Below are 20,489 nucleotides of genomic sequence, written 5' to 3' on the forward strand. Positions count from 1 at the left end.
TTCAATAGTTTTGTTTTCCTTTTTTTTTTTTGGTGTCCAAAATGGGTGTATTTCTCAAGCTAACTGCAGATGCTAAGTGACATCCCAGGTTCTCACACAAATTAATCCATTCACTGAGTTAACAAAAGTAATTTGTAACACACTTGTACTGGAGTTCCCTATTACTATTAACAGATTTTATCTTCAGGACAATACCATTAAGTAGCATCTCCACTTTTATAGATAATGATAAAACACATGGGATTAATTAAATTACATGCTGTATGCTACGTAAAACACTTGGGACTGAATCAGTATTTAAATCCAAGTGTCCTGAGACCCTGCTTACTATAGTAAGAGACGAAACTTTACTGTCTGTCTCACATTAGAGTATCTCCATTGGTTTTACAACAGCAGAGACAGGTCTAACACACTGCACTGTTAACAATTCTCCTGACTATCAAGCTAGTACAAATACAACTCTCAGACTCTTCAGAGCTGGCAGCAGATGCCAGCCGTACTAGCTAATCAACACTGTTTTAGAAGGAAGAGCAATTGGAAGAACAGTTAGAAGAAGGAAGAACAGAAGGCAGGAACTACTATACTAGATCTCAAAACAGTTAATGTATTTAAATATGTAACAATGATAGGACTAGGAGGTAACAGATTTAAACTTAAACAGGGGAAGCTCAGGTTAGATACAAGGAAGTTCTTTACTGTGCGGGTGGTAACTAGAACAGTTTTCCCAAAGAAGTGGTAAATGCTACATCCCTGCAGCGTTCAAGGCCATGTTGGACAGAGCTTTGGACAACATGGTCTAGTGTGAGGTGTCCCTGTCCATGCAAGGGGGTTGAAACTAAATGATCTTAAGGTCCTTTCCAACCCTAACTATTCTGTGATTCTATGAATCCTGTGGATGATATTCCTTAAATTGTTGTCAGCATCTCAAGCTTCCCAAAATACTTATTAAAGTAGCTTCAAAATGTAAGTGACCTAATAATTGTTTATAAAACTTCACATTTCTTACGTAATTGCAGTGATAAGATTGTGGAGTATAGCAAATGATCTTCTTTTCTTTTTCTTTTTTTTTTTTCTCCTTTTGAAGAAGAAACTTGTATAGATTTTAGAGATCACTGTCAAGCAAGAGGAAAAACCAGCAGTAAATCATCCAGCACCTACAGTAACTAGATAAAAGAGCAATAATTAATCTTTGGTAGTAAAATATTTTGCCTCTCAGAACAACTGTGATAATCAAAATGAAGAATGTTTACCACATGCCAAAACAAGTTTACCACAAAGTCTCATATGAATCCAATTACTTCCCGTGTCGTATAACATTGCCCAGGGCATGAAAAAGGCTCATGGTGTAGCCCAAGTTTTTCTTTTCAGAACACATGAATTAATGTTTTCTAAACTTCTCTACTTTTCTCGTTTTTCCACAACCCCATCCCCAAACTCACAACTTCTCACAAACAGGAACATGGATTCCTATGCAGCAAACAGAAGCTGACTGACTATAGATCTGCTCTTCTTAATTATCGCTCACAGATGTTTAAAACCAGTGCCCACATTCCCATGGCTCCACAGGTAGGTACCAGGTAGGTACCTCCCCGTACATCTTTCCTGAAGACTTTTCAATCTTCTGGTTGGCTTCTTTTATAATTACTGGTTTACCAGATTTTCCAGATAGGTCTAAGTTTTTAACTCCTTCTTCCCAACCCTCCAAGAACAAGAGACCAGAAGAGCTTTAGGCATTGGTCCAAGATTTCCAGAGGCCTACAGCCCATCCAGTGTGCCAACAATCTGTGTGCATACAGCAAGGACATCTGATGCACTCGGCCCGTGTGGGGCTCTCTGCATAGGCAATATGGAACACATATGCCTATATTTGCATCCTAAATCCTACATAATACACCCTATGAAATTTCCCCTATTTTTTCCCTGCATGAAGTCAAATGGAGCTGTTGAAACTCTGATGTATCCCAGCATTCGTTATAAATTCATTCCCTCTGAGATACCTAATATTTTCCTGTGACATTTGCTTTCAAAGGCATTTTGATATCTGCTTATACCTTTCACATGTTTCCAGCTTCCATAACCATATGTTAGTCTGGAAATAGAATGAGGTGGCAGTGTGCTGCCCAAGTTTTGAGTTACAGTTTCTCTTTACCTATATCTTGTTCAGGCTGGTAAATGCAGTTGCCACATGGCCATTTCTGACATTCCTGCTGACTTACAAACTAGACAAGTAAGGAAAGGTAACTAAGCAATACAGATTTCTCAGGTTCCCAGACTTATTTTTCACACTAAATAACTCCATCCTTTTCCAGTGCAGGAAAATGCTTTAGCCCTGCTTAACGGGTGGTTGAATGATCGTTCTGAAGAGCTTTTTCAACAACAAAAACCACCCATCTAGAATACTATAAGCCATCCAATGCCACTAATCAAATATACTTTTTCTTTAATTAATGCAAGTGGCAAAGAGAGGTAAGATAACGTTCTTGTTTGATAGCAGTACTAACTGTACAAGCTGCAACTTGATAAAAAACAAGCCTTAATTATGCCTTGATATCATGCTACAAGTTGCCCCAGAATGAATCATAGTAAAGACTGCCACGTGCCTTCTTAACCTATAATGGAGTTCTTACTAGTCCTTACCAGTTCCTTGCTAAAATATCCCTTCTTATTTTGACGTTCCCAGAGTGAAAAATAACAATAAAAACCTGATTAATGTCTCCTTTCAAGGTGAAAGCGAGCTTACCTTTTCCTTCATTTTACCACAGCCATTTCCTTTACTTTCCTTAAAATTATAGCACTGAAGTCTTTGCCTACAAATGAAAGGAGCACTGTACCTTGCCACATACTTCAACCTTGTTTCTTTAGTATTTTGAGTATAAAGGCATTTTCTTCTGTGCTGGAGACTTTCTAAAAGTTCAGTAATTTTATCAATGTGTCCATGATAGCAAGCATTTTGTATTTTTGCAGTTCAGATTACTTTTATTTGCATGTTTTACTTCTTTGCAAAAGTATTAGGATTTGATGAACACACGGAAACAGATTCTGCTTTTAATTTATAGTACTGGAAATGCGGACCAACTTCCACAGGCCACACTGAATTTAGTAGAGATTTATACTGTGGTAACAGAATGTAGAGTGACCTCTGGCTTCTACAACACCATTTTCCCAATTTGTATTTATCTGGTAAGTTAGTTGCTTGTAACTATGGTAGCAGATTATATAGGAAACTTCATTAACAACTATGGCTTATATTGTAAATGTTCACAGTTCAGGAAACTAAATGTTATTCCCCATGAAACCCTAACATGGGCTTTTTACTATCCTTTAAACATGCAGAAAGTAAAAGCTATTTCTGGTTTTCACCAACATTATTTTCCTAACTCCTGTATCTCTTTAAAAAATTATGTTACAGATGTGATGAACAACTACTTGTTCTGCAAGCAAATGAATGAAGAGTAGACTATTTCATTAGTATTAAGGGACAAATTACATAAAGGGGAAAATGTCACTGAAAAGCTACCTCTAAATTAATGAAATATACTTATATATTGTTTTGCATAATACACAGTTCTTTCTAAACAGACCGTGTTCAAGTCCAATTTTTTCTTAAAGTTAAACCCACAAAATGTAACTAAGATCAAGTCCAAAAAACAAGGACAAAAATCCTGAACAATCAAATTCTAATTTCATTCTTTGATCATGTATGAGAATTATTTTACATGCAAGCAAGGCTTTATTAGAAGAACAAAACCAAAATGGACACTATAGTAGACAGTGTCCAAGATATTAAGAATACATTGCTAATAATTAAAATTACATGTGAAGCTAAGATAGGGAAGAGCATACTACATACAGAATATATAAAATACATTGAAAATAAAATAAAATCAAGACTAAGCCAGTAAAAACCTAAGCAAACATCTGAATTATGCAGCAATTGTTGGACAATATCCAGCGTGCTGCAGTAGGGAACTAATGACAATGCACTTCTAGTCCATGCAAACAAAAATATTTCTCATGATGACAAAATTGTAAGAGAATAGACTAAAGCTGGCATGATATTGCTTTTAGCCTGATTTTATTGATATTTTAAAATTATATAAAATTATACACTATATAAAAGGCATGAGAAAACAACTATGGAAAATCAGCAGCTACACCAAATAACATGTCCTGTCCTTTTTCATAAATTGTTGTATCTAATCACCTTCTTTCTAAATTATTATTTCCAACTGAAGAACAGTTAAATGAGAATCTTATATAATTTGAGTTATTATTAAAAGCAATGCATTAAGGCTCCTGAGATTTATGTAATATTAAGAGATGTTACAATTCTATTTCTTGCACGGAGATTTGAGAGAGAGAGTTTTAAGAGTTGCACCCTTTGCCAAAAACATTAGCATTCAAGTTAAACTCTCACTAGCATGCTTAGCTCATTAAGATTACCTTCTTTTAAGTGCATATAATGCTAGAAGCAAAACACAAGTCTGGACTCATAAACTGCAAAAAATCACTGCTGTCATTTTGTTACCGCTTCCTCCCTTTGCCTTAAAGCTGCACATAGATCACCTCCATGCAATTTTATTCTTTTCAGTCACATGCTCTTCTAATGCTTCAGTCAGCCTACAAATCTTATCTTCCAGCTTTCCTTGTTTTCATTTCTGTAATTTTTGGTTTGCTGTCCAAAGCATTTTGAGTGCCCTCAGCACTCACACTGCACACCAGGTATTATATGACCCCTTTGCACCCCCCCGGGGATTCACTGGTGTGCGTCAGATACGAGAAATAAAAGCCTCAGAAATAATAAACTACTAGCAAAACCAGATCTCCCTAGAGATCACCCTCTAAAGTTTCATAGGGACTCCTTCTCTGTGTTGTACTGTAGACTACAGATCCCTTAAGGCAAGAATCAAGTAATTTATGACATAATTAAACAAACAATAGCATTATACTAATTCATTCTTCAAAGAGATATCCTGAGATAATGGTACATATCAGTCACCTAAATCTGCAAACAATATACTATCTATCAAAAATACGTAACTGTCAGTTAAGGTAACTCCCCAATACCACACACACAGGTCAGTAATCTGGTCCACTCACTTGTGCTTTACAAAATCAACAGTCAGGGCAGTTTAAGCACCCAATTTACGGACGTTTAAAGTAATACTGTTGGCATTTTCTTTGAACACTTCTAGTAACTGTTTATACTCACTACAGGGTGCAGCAAACAGAGACTTTAGAAGTTAGCAGCCCTGTTTACATGGTGGCAGATGAAAAGCAGGCCTTAAGAATCTGCTTCAGACAACATGGGACTGTGCCATAACCATGAAGGGGGAACACTGCAAGGCTCCATCCCCAGCACCCTAGGAAGACATCCTAGGAAATCAGAAGCCTCAACTGAAACAGAGCTCCAGACGGTGGGTGCTACCACCCAGAACTCACAATTCAGGGTGACAAGGGCCTTACAACAGACAACCCTCTGATTGAGGCACTGAGTCACCAACAAAAGGAGCCATGGGAGGAGGCGAACAGATTCTGCAGCATCATGAAGAAAGAGGACACAAATAGTATTGCCTCAGGGACCATGCAAAGATTTCTGGAGCATATTGGGCTAAATTTCTTTATGCAGATACTACATGTGTCATCTCCAAGATCAGTTACTCAGGAAGAAGGAAGAACTAGTTGGGGATATGCTGGTCCACCAACTGAGATGCTAGTGTAACACACATGTCACATAACTCTTTGAACAAAGGCCCACATAGCATCTCCAAGAGCTTCTCTAACAGGAAAAAGCCTGCAACTGCCAAATAAGCCACCTCTGTACACACACGACTGATTTAACCCCATTAACAAAGGCATACCATTTCCTTTTTATTTCTCTTCAACATACAACCTAATCACGCAGGCAGGATGGTTCCTGTGCATCTCAGTGTCTTCATTCTCTAAACAGCTAGGCATTAAAGTTGACTGTGCTTATAGAACTTACTAAGCTGGAAGAGCCTAGCCCCCAGCATTTCCTGAACTTCCAGCTTCCTAAGTTGTCAGGAGTGAATGATCTGAAGATTGTGGACAGTCATTATGCTGACACACTCCATAAAAGCACCTGGACATGAAGCACCCTAGAAGAACACCACTTAAAGAGCCTTCCCTTTTGAAGGCTTACACAATTACAAGATTTCTAAACCCATGTCAGAAAACCATATAAACCAATGCAAAGAATATTTTTATTTTAAAAACAGAATGAGAAAACTTAAAATGTCTAACATTAACCTTAACTTATATTGAAAAATAAAAGCACAGTCCTCAAAGTTTCAATCTGGATTAAGTTTTACAGATTGGATCATATGACATCTGCTGCTACTTCAGGAAAAAAAAAACAGCTGGTTAGTTGATCACTGGAACTACTACAAGGCTACCCTCCTTTACAAAACTTAAAACAAAAACTCTCTTACAGACGAACGTACCAATAGCCTTTGTGTAATGTCTGGCTCCAAGTAACAGCTCTGGAGCTCTGTACCAGAATGTCACCACAACTGGATCCAAATCTGCCAATGGCTTCAAAGGTGAGTTGAACAATCTTGCAAAACCCATATCAGCTGGGGGCAGCAGCAGGGGGAGAACATGTAAAATTTTAATACAAAGAAATCAGAATTTAAAAGTATTGACTAAAAGCAATTAATAACACAAGCTCAAAAAAACATTAAAACTTACAAATCAAAGTTTCTAAGAAAGCAACAGGTTACTCATAACAATACTGGGCCGAATTGATCTAAGGTTAAATTCATTTACTTTATTTATAAGACTATGAAGGACGATGTTGGACTTTTAAGTGTTTTCATCATGGTATTGTAAAACTTTACATAACACAGATGCCTATCGATTTAAACAGAACTGTAACAGAAACCTGTTTAACTGGAGTCAATAACAGATCTGTAATGTACATTTTCTCTTTCATTTTTATATATGTTTACAGAACTGTGAGCCTTTGTGACTGCTAAATATTCACCCACAGTGCAAAACCAAAACGACTGCAATGTAGATTATTTTGCACTATTTTTGTAGGTGTACCTGAGACATAATTTGGAGGAACAACCTCCAGATGCAGGAAAAAGATTTTAACTGTAACCAATGAAATCAGTGAGGTTCACTGTTGCAGAAGCATATTTTAAATGCAAGCATTACATAACTCAAAAATTCCCTCTAGAAACAACCTTGTAAGTAACCTTAAGAAATGGTAGACAGGAAAATACAAATTTGGATCTACATTCAAAGCCACACATTTTAATCCAAGTCTGAAACTTATCTTTTACACAACTTCACTTAAATCTTTGTCTCCAAAGTTATAAAATGCAGAGCATAATTTTCTTGCAGTTACCCATACTAATAATACAAGCATATGTATCAGAAATGATCAGCTGAATATTTTCAAAATACAGAAGTCAATTAATAGAAAAGAGGCTCCAGTACGTTACTTTCTCAATGACTGCCACATGCTTTATTAAAAACTTTACATCCACGTGACTCAGGCTTATGATCTGAAGAGGAAACTACATTTTGGATAAAGACCATTACAATTACATGTGTTTCCCACCTTGATGCCAAATACCCTTTTGCATAGCAAACCTTTGGACCTCTACAAACACATGCATTGATGTTATTTATACACAAATAATTAAGAACAAATATAATACATAAATAACAAAGTTGTACTAACTAATCACGGTGGGAGTGAAAAGAACCCTGGCTATAGTCATTGTTCTACATGGTTATTACTTTCTTGTTTACTACAGATGCTTTTCTCTTGTCTTTTATCTATGTTTGGAATCTCTCAAGCCTGTAAACTCAATGAATAAGACTTAAAATTGAACTAGATATTGTGCATACATATGCTCCAAGAACAACGAAGATTTGTTTCCATCTTACACTGAAGATGCATTTTTAAGTAATTCCTTAGCTGTGCAATGAATTTGTTTCAAAATGTTTACCTATTTTGACTCTTCCTCTTTCAGGACCTTCACCCATTACCAGAATATTTGCTGGTTTCTGGAAAACAAAAAGCAGGCATTTAGTTCACCAGTCTTTGATGATTATCTTCAAGAATACATTTATTCTGTAACGAAAACATTTCTATGAACACCCTTAGAAGTCTAAAATTACCGTATCTTTATGTTTTCATGACATTTAGTTTTTATCCCTAGTTAACAATTTAGAAAAATAGTAAAGTGCTTTGACATTTCACAGTAAAAAATATAATCTTTAACTGAGTTTGCATTCCCATTTTTACCAGAATGGTCACATTCACTGGGGAGATTTTCTTCTACCGGAAAACTTTATATGAGGATAACAGTTATGCTACACATCAGTGATCTGGCAGGAACTACTTTTGCTCGTATAACGTATTTAAAATCATGCCAAATCTTGGTATTCAAATGCACAGATAAGAGTTGCTTTTGTTATCATCATATATAACTAGATTTTTTGAGCTGTGCTTGGCTTTGGTTTATGATTGATTAAAATCACGTTGGCAAAAGTACTTTTTTCCACAAAGTTGATTTCATGCTATGAGAATTCACTTAAAACAGAAGTATGTACAGACAGCTACAACCACAAGCTTTTGACAGTGTAGACAGCAGCTTTACAGTAGAACAAAACTTTATAGGCATTTTATGCAATCTGAAGTTGTTCACACGCCTCTTGTGAACACCATACAAAATCTGCACATGACATCACAGCAATTGTTCTGCAATTAGGACCTAGGTTCCCTCAGACATCAATAGTCATTCCTTGGAACCTTTTCCCCTATTGTGTTAACAGCTGTAAAAAAGTAAACAAGTTTGAAAATATTGATTTGAATGAAGAGATGCATTCAAAGCAGAATTTTTGGAAGGTTCATCTGAACATTAATTATATTTCAAATCACTAATGCCTGAAGAGGTCTGCTCGAGGAGGAGTTGTTCAAGAATCTAGAAGAGATGTCCAGAAAGCCAACATAATAATCTCAATTTCTAAATTTGTAACACTTGCCACTATTTACCTGAAATAAGACACACAAACTTAATTTGGCTCAAAATTACAGATCCTTAGCGTTTTTTAAAAGGAAAACCAACCAAATAAAAAACCCTTCCACCTCACCCCAGTGCTAGACAGTGCTTCTTCCCTGGCTCCAGTCACAGCCTCTCTCTCCTCATCTTTGCCATTGCTTCTTTTATTCCTCCTTTTTTAATCTCAGGATAATTCTCAACACCATCCCAGTGTTTGACCAGCCTCACAGTGAAAAACAATTTATTCATACATCTGATTTACACCTATTGCCTCTCAAACTGTCACTGGATAGCATTGAGAAGAGACCAGCTCAGTTTTCTTTACTCCTGCTTATCAGGTATGCATACACATTGACAAGATCCTCTCTAAACCTTCTCCTCTTGAGGCTGAACAGTCTCAGCTCCCTCAGCCTCAATAAGACACTGTGAATCCATAAGCAACTTAATGGCCCTATACATACAGTGGATACACTAGACTAAAATCTGTGGAAAGAAAGGGATTTGTCCATGAATGTATTTTTACATCAGAATGTTTTGAAGAGATGTTTTTCCATTTTAAATTTAAATACGTAATCCACCAAGGGTCAGAACCCTGCTCAGAAAGCCAGCAGAGAAGCACGATTTATAAACTTATCAGATTTCATGTTCATTAGCTCTTGTGAATCTCTCCATCTGAGAGAATCATGGCAAGGGAAAGAGAGAGGGAACACAGAGAAGGAATAAAGTTGGAAACAATTGAAAACTTGGTCTTATTTCCAAAAGAGCAAGTGCTTCTCCTGAGATACCACCACCAATGTGGAGATGACAGGCATATTATGGATGGCATCCTGATGCCTGCAGGATCCTCACTGATGCAACAGGCTGTTGTCTCAATAACAGCTTGCACCATGGCAGCTTCCTGCAAGGTGAGATGTCTTGGTTCAAACTTGTTCCTTAAGTCAGAAGGAGAAAACATCTGAACTCCTTATTTTCCAAGAGAGCAAATCAACCACTTGATTATCAGCTGCTAAAAAGGTAAGAACTTTCCAAATTCCCCTTGCAAATCAGAGCTGTTCTGGTTAGGAAAGCATTTTCAACTGGATGTACACTGAACCACTTAAGAACAACACTAACCTGACAGGATCTATCCTTCTGAGATGAGACAAACATTATCCACCTCTTGTACCCAAGAATTTTTACTTAATAAAAATAAACAGCTTCAGGGAAGCTTAAAATTTAGGTTATTTTTTGCGTGTGGTTACCTACTACATAATAGTAGGCTACACACTGTAAAGTAGAACTCCTCACCTCCCCCACATTCCTCATGATACACAAGCCATGCTAAGAGCAACCTAACCCTCATGGATCAGGAATGCTTGGCTGAACATTGGGCACCAAGGCAGAGTAGCAGAACTTCAGGTGCTCAGGTATGGAGGAAAGACCTTGGGTTATTTCAGAGGGATTAATCTGGCATAAGAAATCCTCAAGGAAGTAGGCAATTAATGTTTCCATCATGAGGTAAGAGAGAGAACTGCTAAAGGGAATGCAAACAACTGCTTTTTGGAGAAGGGAGAACATGTTAGTCTATTCTCTGGATATATAGTAGTTTCAGTATCAAAACATTTACTCTGAGATCAACACTTAATGGTCTACTATAGAACTACAGTCTAATATAATACAGTTACTATACAGCTGCAAAAATCAGATTTAAAAAGTAGGAATCTGATAAATTAAAAAGCTCTTCACTGCATGTATGTTCAGGCTACATGCAGGTTATAAGCACCTGTCTAGTTCCTGAAACAAATCCTACTGCTGTTCATGTTATGAAGAAAATGGGATTTTAGGAGGAAAAAACAGCTTGGGAAGGCCCAAGCAGCTAAGAGACCAAAACCTGACACATATCTGTCTCTGAGAGGACAGAATTTTATTGAAGTTTGCAATGCCCTGCTTAAAATCATTAAATAACTCCTTAATAAAGGGTAAAGGTAACTTAACAAGTATTAACACTTCTGAACCAGTTACATCCCAATTAATAGCTTATTTTCCTCAAACTCCCCCTTTGCTGAGAACACAAAACACCATTTGTGAAGCAAAGTGATGATGCTGCATCTTCACCTATCTAGTTACTATAGAAACAACAGAAACAGTAAGAGTTAGAAACCTCACACTTAAGATCAGATATAAAAATGAAGAGACAAATCCCTGCTGAGAAACACACTTGAGGCTGCACTGTCTAAAGAACATTTGCAAAAAGAGCAAGGTAAATAGCAACAAACAACTGGAGCAAAACTTGAAGTATCTGCAAAAAGAGATGTAGTTGATAATGGTTTCTTTACAAGTAACATGCATGGATAACAGTATTTACTTTCCTGTATCAGCAGAAAGTGGGAATAAAGCAATTAACAGATCTTGGTGGGAGAGAAACGAAAATGTTGGGCTAAGAAGTATGTTTTCATAAATAACTGTCATGAATGGGACTCATAAGGACATCCATGTTATCTTAATCAATACGCTGCCTATATAAATATTTAGGCAGTATCTTTGAAGAAATGCTGAAGGAAAAGAAACCATTTATGGTCTTGAAAGAGCATAATGGATCAAAACAGGAAAAAGAGCCTAACAATAGATGGCAATACTTTAGTTTTAATGGTTATTGTTGTTATCTCCTTAAGTACAGTGGTGACACAATTCTTCAGAGATTTGGTGCAGAATTACAGTCCTGTGAGAAAACGTCCATAGGGACATGCCACTTTCCATACACCATTCTTTATTGTTTATATCCAAACAAATGTGTTTCCCTTTTGGAATGTATTACTGGACAAAGAATAATCTGGAATTAGGAGGCTTCTATTGTAAAAGAGATTGAAAGTCTTCCAGATAAAAGCTCCCACCACAATTAAAGAAACTGGCTTGTGATGAGGTCTTTTCAAGTCTCAATTATTTCAAAAAAGCAATTGTAAACAGCACAGTGTTGGTACATGAACATACGTCTCATCTCACAAGTCAAAACAAGAGCAGTGGTGATTTTACCTTAGCTTTTAGCACACTGCTCCACAAATGACAAAGTGAGATGACAGTGTTCTACTCCGGACACTACTCAAAAGACCACCAAGCCCTCAGGTTCAGCACTAGGAAGTAGCTGCAGATTGTTCACATAAATTTGCAAACGAAGTTTTTGTTCTTCTCACCTGCAAGGAAATGTAGGATCTTCCCTGCCTTACGTCAACACTGTTCAAACTGGTTTTGTAAAAAAACAGGTTTTAATAAAATTGTCTTGAGATCAGTATGGTGGCACACTGGCACCAATGCTTTTGGATAACAGCTGATCTAATTTATGGAGGGTTTAAAAAATAAATGGTTCTTAAAAGATTTTATTATGAACTGCAAACCTCCAAATCATCATAATTTGCATTTTAATTACCTTACATATATTGAAATACATACAGAAAAATTGTTATCCATACATATGGCAAACTCATATTAAGAGTCACTGCTCTGATCTCACAATCACTTCCAACTTGTTTTGTCAGCTGTTATCCTTAATTTTCAAAAAATTCCACCCTATCCCATTATATTTTTTGCATACCCTTGTAATCCATACAGTTTACTTCCACTGTTTCTCTACACTGTTGATATGACTGACCTAGCAAAGCAGTGTCATTAACAAAGCCCATCAAGATACTTATCATTCCATTCAAATCAGTAATGTTTCTACATATACTATCAAATTGAGAAAGGCCAAATATAAAGCTGAATGAACTAAAAAGGCAGCAAAATCACAAGGAATGCAAAATGCTTTGAAGTGGTATATTATTCAACTGAACTCAAAACTTGTTTATATCTAAAAAGGAGGGGAAAAAAATTCAGAAACAAACACATTAAGTAAATATATGACAACACAGAAAGCAAAGAGTACCAAAGAAGTTCTTTATAGGTAAATTAAAAACAAAATATCAGTCCAAAAGTTACTGTGCAATAAAAAAATGAAAATACAAACAAATGTGTACACATAAAATTTTAAAGCTAAGTGTCACCAGACTGTTATGTTAAAAAAGTGTCAAAAATGTACTTGATTATCATTAGAGGAACATTAGTGGCAACAAAAACAATTGAAAACGTACTCATAGCATGGAGGAAATGAATGCAGTTAAATACAGTTATTAATATGATAATAATATATATATGGTAACATTTAGTTTTAGCTCCATTCTTCTTTCTTATAATTTCAAAGTGAAGCGCATACAGAACTGACAGAGACATGGAAGCATGTGCCACTATTTGAGAGGGGAAAAAAAAAATCTTTTGCACAGTTCTGAGAGCTAGAAACTGGATATTCAATCATAAAACATGCTGCCAGATTACTTTACAGACTTACAAATTTCATAGCTGCTGAAATTATATAGTCAAATAGTCAATAATTTCAAATAACAAAAACTCTAATAGCTACTGGAGGTACAGAATTTACCTCAAGCTCTGAGACTGATGGTAAAAACCATCACTAGCTAGAAGTCAGAACAAACTGCATGTAAAATATCTGAAATATTTCTTTGGAATGCCTCAGACAAAGATTTTGGTTAAACACATTCCTTGCCTGTATCTGTTACATGTTGAGGGGAAAACATACTGTTTTCATACAGAAGAAATCTTTCATGTTTATGTATTTTTATAAAATTTTTCTCTGCACAAAAAGCAAAAGAATGCAGAAATACTAAAACTATGTCCGTAGTGCAACCACAGATCTGCACACATTTAAAAAAGGTCCCTGAAACAAATTTAAGGTTACCTAGCTTACAACAACAGCAAAGATGTGACTATGCAGGCTTCATTACAGACTGATTTTAAACAGTCCATGAATCTGGATACCTACCTGCAGGATCAGACAAAATCATACACTGCTTTGGGATGGACAGGACATCTGGAGGTCATCTCATGCCCACCCTGCTCATAACAGGGCCAACTTCAAAGTTAGAGCAAACTTTGAAGCTGCATCAGCTTGCTGAGTGTCATAACCAAGGGAGCTGTAATTCTTCACAGCAGCTCCTCAGGCTTCCTGGTGGGCATTTCCTGGCACTGGCTGATGAAAAATAAGTTTCCCATCACCTAATAAAATGTCTCTTGTTGAATCGTATCTTCCCCCATCTCCTTCCTCTGCACATCTCATCTTCTCTACAGCCCCCCGCAGGCAGTTGAAGTCCACTCTGGAAATACTGCTTGCTGTTGAGTGCAGCGCCAGTACAGTTTATGCACACAAAGGTATCTCCGTCACCCTGTTGTGTTTGTATTGCAGCTTTGGCTGAACAGGTACATAGCTCTATGCTTAACACTGGAAACACATACTTGAGATGACAGCATCAGCCTGGAAGTCTAGAGTCTAGAACAAACATATTTCACCATGGGAAAGACCCTTCCTCCTTCCCCTGCCTTCATATTAACTAAATTACATATAACCACACACAGAACTGCCCAGTACATTCTATTCAAAGTGCTTTGACTTCAGTTATTCTCGTATATAACCACCCTTACAATAATGAAATTACTTCATTTTTCACGGGTTAGATGTTCTCTCGAGAGATAATTAAGTATATACCTCAACTGACAAATTCTTTAAATTCACTCCCCTCAATCCTATCCAGGCACACCTCAGAAGTGGCCAAAATATTCATGTTCCTTGTAAGAATACTCTGCTCCAAAAACAATTTGAAACAATGGTTTCTAAAGCAGTTGCTAGAAAACAGATTTAATTTACAAACTCAAGGTGTTTGATTGTTGTTGAAACAGGAAAAGACTATTCACCAAACTCTATTCCTTGGTTAACCAATGGGTAATATACTTGTAGTAATGTCGCTGGAAAATTGACTGCAAATACAAGGGGAATATGAAATAAAAATAATCACAAGAGGAGAATGTAATTCTGGGTTACATAAAAGTTCAGAAATGAAACAATCCTTTCACACGCCATTTCTTTCACCCTTCTTAAGGCTGATAGAGCATTAAATTACTACAAGACAAAAATGAAAAATCCAGACAACTTTGGATCCTGGGCATTGCTTCTATTATAACAATCTTCACAATGTCCTAGTGTACTCAAATCAACGAGAATGCAGTTCAAGTGAAAAAGAAAAGAACGAAAACCCCTCAATTAGGAGAAAGCCAAAACACTGACACAAATTAAATTTTGTGTTGCTATGCAACATTATCCAAAGCGTTCGGTTGGTACTAGCGCTGCAATAGCATACTTGAACTTTAAATGTTACATGTAGCCTTGAGAAGGACAAAGAACGGGAAAAGCAGAAACAAAGAGAAAAATATGATCATAAATTATCAATGAAAAATAAAATGTCATAAAGCAAATGTTTAATACAGTAAATTCACATTACCCCTAGGATTTTTAACACATTACAGTCTACACTCCAGCAAAATACCCATAAAGCCACTCAGCAATTACCTAGGGCCTTGTCTTTAGACTCTGCCTGAGCTCTTTGGGAGCATCAAATATACACAGGACAGAACAGATTGCTCAACCTCTGCTACCCCATTTCTAAGCAGTGCAGATGTGCAGGCCCATCGTATATGGAAACAGAACAAAGACTCACCTCAGAAATAATTTGGAAAAATGTTCTGCTTTGTAATGTATTACAAAGAGGAAATGGATAAATAAATTTAATTCCATAAAAGTACAGTCAAACTCTGTTGGGGCTTCAAGAGACATCCTGAATGCCCCAAGATACTGCAGTCAAGCCAAGCCTATGCATCTCTCCCATTGAGTCCTTATTAGATATTCATCATACATGGTCTTTACTCAGAATAACCACTGCAAGGCAAGTAAACTTGAGAAGATATTTCCACATGTGAAACATTACAAACACTATCACTTTCTTCACCTTTTTAAAGGAAAGAGCAGAAAGACAGTAAGTCTGAAAGAACACTAACATAAGAAAGCCTACGACCATACTAACCTTCGGACTAGAATTTGAAAGGAGGGGGAAACAAGATGACGCAATTCTCACCTGATCCAGTTGTTGGAACTCTGTATTACTTTCTGTTACAGCAGCATGAAAATTAGATACTGCAATTGCTATATCTGGTAATTCTTTCAGTTGCAGCACTAAATTCCACCACCGCCAAATCCTGGTATTTGGTTTACACAATATACTGACTACTCCTCTAGGCTTAGTATGGTTATTAAGACAGGAGGATGAAGCCTCTATCCAATCAAAGGACAAATGACTGAAAGTGAGACTGCTGACACTGTCATAAACCATTTTGTTAATTGCCTTTCACTAAGTATCTTTGGCAGTAAAACTCCAATACCTCCATTCCCCTGAGAGTCTGGTAGAGTCAAAGAATTAACAAAACTTTTCTGACTGCAATAAATAACATAATACCAAATGAACAGATATAAATGTAACTCATTTTCATTACACACCAGCTTCTGCTTGGATAGCTTAGAGGGACTGAAGTAGCTTGAAATATTGGAAGTCCTTTAATGTAAATTTCAGAGGAGGAAAAGAATAAGGTATCATGGTTACCTACAGAGACTAGTTCCATGTTGAGTGGCTCTTACAAGCCCCTTTTTGTCTGTAAATGGACATGGGAATATAGCTGAAGGGACTCAGAGCTACAAAACAGTTTTTCTTCTATTATTTCAGAGTATAAACTTTTGGCAAGACTTAGAAAAGCAATAAATACATTAAGTTTTACAGGATTTTAGCAATTAAAGGTTTATGTCTAATAATATTTCCTAAAGTTTAACTACCTCATGTCAGTTTACTACATACATTACTTTGTAGCATCAAGCTACATTTTTTTACATTTTTTATCCACTTTTCATATGTGCTGGTTTTCTATGCTTACAATCTCAAGGAAAAAAAGGTGAGATCTTATCTCTTCTCCCCTCCTCCTCTAATGTGGAGTCTAAAGACTAAAAAATCTGACCCTACATGATGAATTTAAATGCCTGTTACACTATAGCGTCAACTTTTCCTTTGTGTGGAAATAACCTAGAATGGTGATTTACAATGTAACCCAAATCTTTCTATAGTCTTTCTCAGAGTATCTCCTTGAAGCAAGCACTCAGCTTCCAGTATCTGTAGGGCTAAGTTAAATTTCCCTTTTTCATCATGATTTGTCCAGCAGATCAGTTTTCAGACTTCAGGAAGAAATTTTATAACCCTAATATAAGCTTTGACAGCTACAGCAATACTAACGGGAATTTAACAGTCCACTGGACTGTAAGGTCTTAAACTCACCATCCAGTTACCATGTTCCAAACAACTTATTAATGTATCAGTTGGGGCAGCACAATCTCACGTAGCTTGCCATGCTAAAAAGCAACTATGAACTGCAAAGCAAACAGATTGACAAAGTACCACCGCTCAGCTGACATGTTCATTACAAACAAAGATAAGCAAAACATACCCTTTAAAATCCATCCTAATAGAAACTCTTTCCCTAATTCACCACGACTGTGTTCGCCTCAGGCACTGGATTACATCTCTCTCCATCTCTCAGTGAGCTCATGCTGAAGCTACTCCCTCACTTCTCAGTTTTCTGACTTCTGGGGGATCCTGAGGCCCACTCAGGCACTAATTTTTAGGGAGCTGAGCACCAATGGCCAGGTTCTCTAGCAACAGTTGTATTTCAGACCTAGTCTTACAACACTGAAGAAAACGGATTCTCCTAGTTTCCCCCTGAAGGTTGTCTGAGGGTGTCTCCATCTGAACAAGCAACTGTGTTGTGCCTAGGGCATCCATAATTGCGGCTACAATTTCATTTCAGTTATTTACAAGTGCAACTGTTTCACAACATTAACCAGAACTTATAGGAGAGCAGAACACCCACAGCATCTCAAGAGCTGCCTAGCATCACACAACCTCCAGTGCCACAACTGTGCCCTGCAGAACAGGCCTTCTGGGTATCTGGTATGCTCTGCCCCTGCACCAGAAGTTTGCTCTTGTGCTCAAGGTGCTCTGTCATGGCTGGGCTGCAATGATTACTTTAGATCAAAAGGCACTAATGAGATTTTATAGGGGGTGAACCTTTCAACAAGAGACACAGCAAAACGTTTCTGGATACACTGTTATACCAGTCTTCAGTATTAGACTTCAATATTATGATGTTAGCACAAGACAACCAAAGTATGATGATCCTCTTCAGTCTTTTTTAGGCTATTTTCATGCAGAAGAAAAAGTTAGGCCAAGGTAACTAAATGTTTACAGATAGACTTACAAGATTTCTACTTGTTTTCTGAAGCCGGAGATTTATACATTGCCTGCCAGCTTCAGATACTCCTACACACAAATGAGACTGAGATAGTCAGCAGCACATCTGCATGTTTTTACATTATGATTTTATAATATTTCTCGATACAAAGTATTTTTAATGTATTCCCCCTCTATAAAATTTAGAAGAATGAAGCATTCCCTTTCTGCTTATTTTGTAAGTAAATACTATGAAAATGAGCCTGAATCTTCACCTGTCATTCAAATTTTTATGGTATTCCTTCTGTAGTATAAGCTCCAATCTTTACTGCAGCAAAAGCTCAGGCTGACAATAAAGGTCTATATGGTCTAGATTTGACTGAAGAATTGAAGACATAATGCTTAAATCAACAATAATTCAGAATTATCAGCATGTGAAAACAATTTGAAACCTTCTCATTAAGACAATTCTTCAGGTAAAGTAAAGGTTACTGTGCTTAAGCAGCAGCAATTTAAAATAATTTTCTAACAGATGAGGCAGGAGCAAGCATAAACAATCGCAATCTATAATGTGCTTTGGTTAACAACCACATACAACTGAAAGATACAGGTCTAGAATACAGCTATTCCAAACATGAGTGAACCCCGCCTACAAAACAACCCAGTTCAAGCATTTTATTGTTCATTTATGCAATCCTTCTTTTACACAAAGAACACAATGGGTAGAGTACTGAATAAACAGCTCCTGCTTTGGAAAGCTCCAATCTGAGAGATGCCAGTGCAGCAACAGGACACAGGAGTGAACACAGAGCAGTGCACATTGTGTAGGGAAGAAACAGCAACTGCAAAGATGAGGCTCAGGGATTTGGTGTCAAGGATGGAGAGAACCTGGAGAACAGTAAGCAGAGAGATTCTTTCGGGCAGAGATCAACCCATTAAAATAAATAAAAATTAAAAAAAAAAAAAAGAAAGAAAAAAGAGGTGCAGGAGGAAGGGACAGAGGCAAGGAAAATGTCTGCAGCCATGGGTATAGTTTGTGGAGGCTGGGAAAGGTATATGAGCAATAGGGGAAGAACTGGCTTTGAGTACAGAGATCAAAAACCTGAACTTGGTTCAAGAAAAGAGAAGTTATTTAAAGTTAAGATTTAATATGCCAATTAAAAAGTTATGGAGACCACAAATTATCTTTTAAGAGTCTGAAGCATTTATCCAAGTTACTTAGCTGCTGCATGTATATAGTATAGTTCAAGACAGTTAAGTTTTCTTGTCTTGGAAAAGAGGAATATTTTCGCTTCTCAGATACCACAGTATTTACACAGCTGGATTTTTTTTTTTTTTAGTGAACATAGAACAGTTTCACTTTGTAGAATGGCATTTGTTATTTATGTTTTAGTGTCAGCCATACAGCCTAAGACATATTGGAAGCAAAGGCTGCAAGTGTTGTTAGGGACCATGCCATCTTGGGCATGAGAAGTATTTTCCCTGCCCGTTAACTGCTTCTACTCTTTCCAGGTTTTCACTAAGAAAAACATCATTGCTTTATCCAGAAAAGTCTTTCTTTCTGCAGAACACTTTGCAGCCATTCATTTCAAACCAGCACCTCCAAAATTTCAAAATAAAGATTCTGCAGACACTGTGATAAAAAAGTATAATGGGCACAACTAAGAAAGGTTCTTAACTCCACAACACTGTCACTTTAGAGCTGAAAACATTGCTCCCTCTGTTCCATCTATGTATGAAGGCAACCAGGCCAGAGTAATTTACACAAGAAACAAGTAATTTCTTCAGAAATGTAGAAGAATTTTCTTTTTTCAGTAAGTACATTTAACACATTTATTTTACAATACTTAGTGTAACATACTGCTACATTTCAGATTCTAGATGTTTGGTTTTGCAGTATATTGCTAGTATTTTTATTTTACTAATTAATAAAAATGCATCAAAAGACAATTATGTTAACAGATGCTTTCATGAACAAATACATTAGGTATTATTATTACTTGTCCTCATTAATTAACTGCAAAGAAAAAAGCAGTTCTTGGCAGAATATAAACAGGTGGTACTTAAATATTACAGGCAGCCATTCAAGACAAGGTGTGGGAGTCTGGTCATTAACCGCTTTTGAAGATTAGGCTCTTTCCAAGTGACATATGCAACACAAAACCAAAAAAGTCATTAAGTCATCTTAGAAAAATTTAACCTAACACATTATCATTTATTTATTAACTTGTTCATGTCTCAAGTTAATTGCAACACTTTTTCAGTAGTT

General features: G+C 36.7%; 1 protein-coding gene across 2 annotated transcripts in view; it reads right to left on the reverse strand.

The window, feature by feature from the left end:
- CDK19 (cyclin dependent kinase 19) overlaps positions 1–20,489 on the reverse strand; it is a 128,757-nt gene that overhangs the window by 24,857 nt on the left and 83,411 nt on the right. For both annotated transcript variants that reach the window (XM_057413225.1, XM_057413226.1), the window contains exons 5-6: positions 7,986–8,043; positions 6,465–6,596 (exon numbers count right to left, since the gene is read on the reverse strand). In XM_057413225.1, the coding sequence (XP_057269208.1) occupies positions 6,465–6,596; positions 7,986–8,043 (190 nt within the window). The remainder of the gene's footprint in view (positions 1–6,464; positions 6,597–7,985; positions 8,044–20,489) is intronic.

This window comes from Pezoporus wallicus, unplaced genomic scaffold (genome assembly GCF_028554395.1).
Source record: "Pezoporus wallicus isolate ANWC-B61680 ecotype Strahan unplaced genomic scaffold, APGP_CSIRO_Pwel_v1 contig_7505, whole genome shotgun sequence".
NCBI lineage: Eukaryota > Metazoa > Chordata > Aves > Psittaciformes > Psittacidae > Pezoporus > Pezoporus wallicus.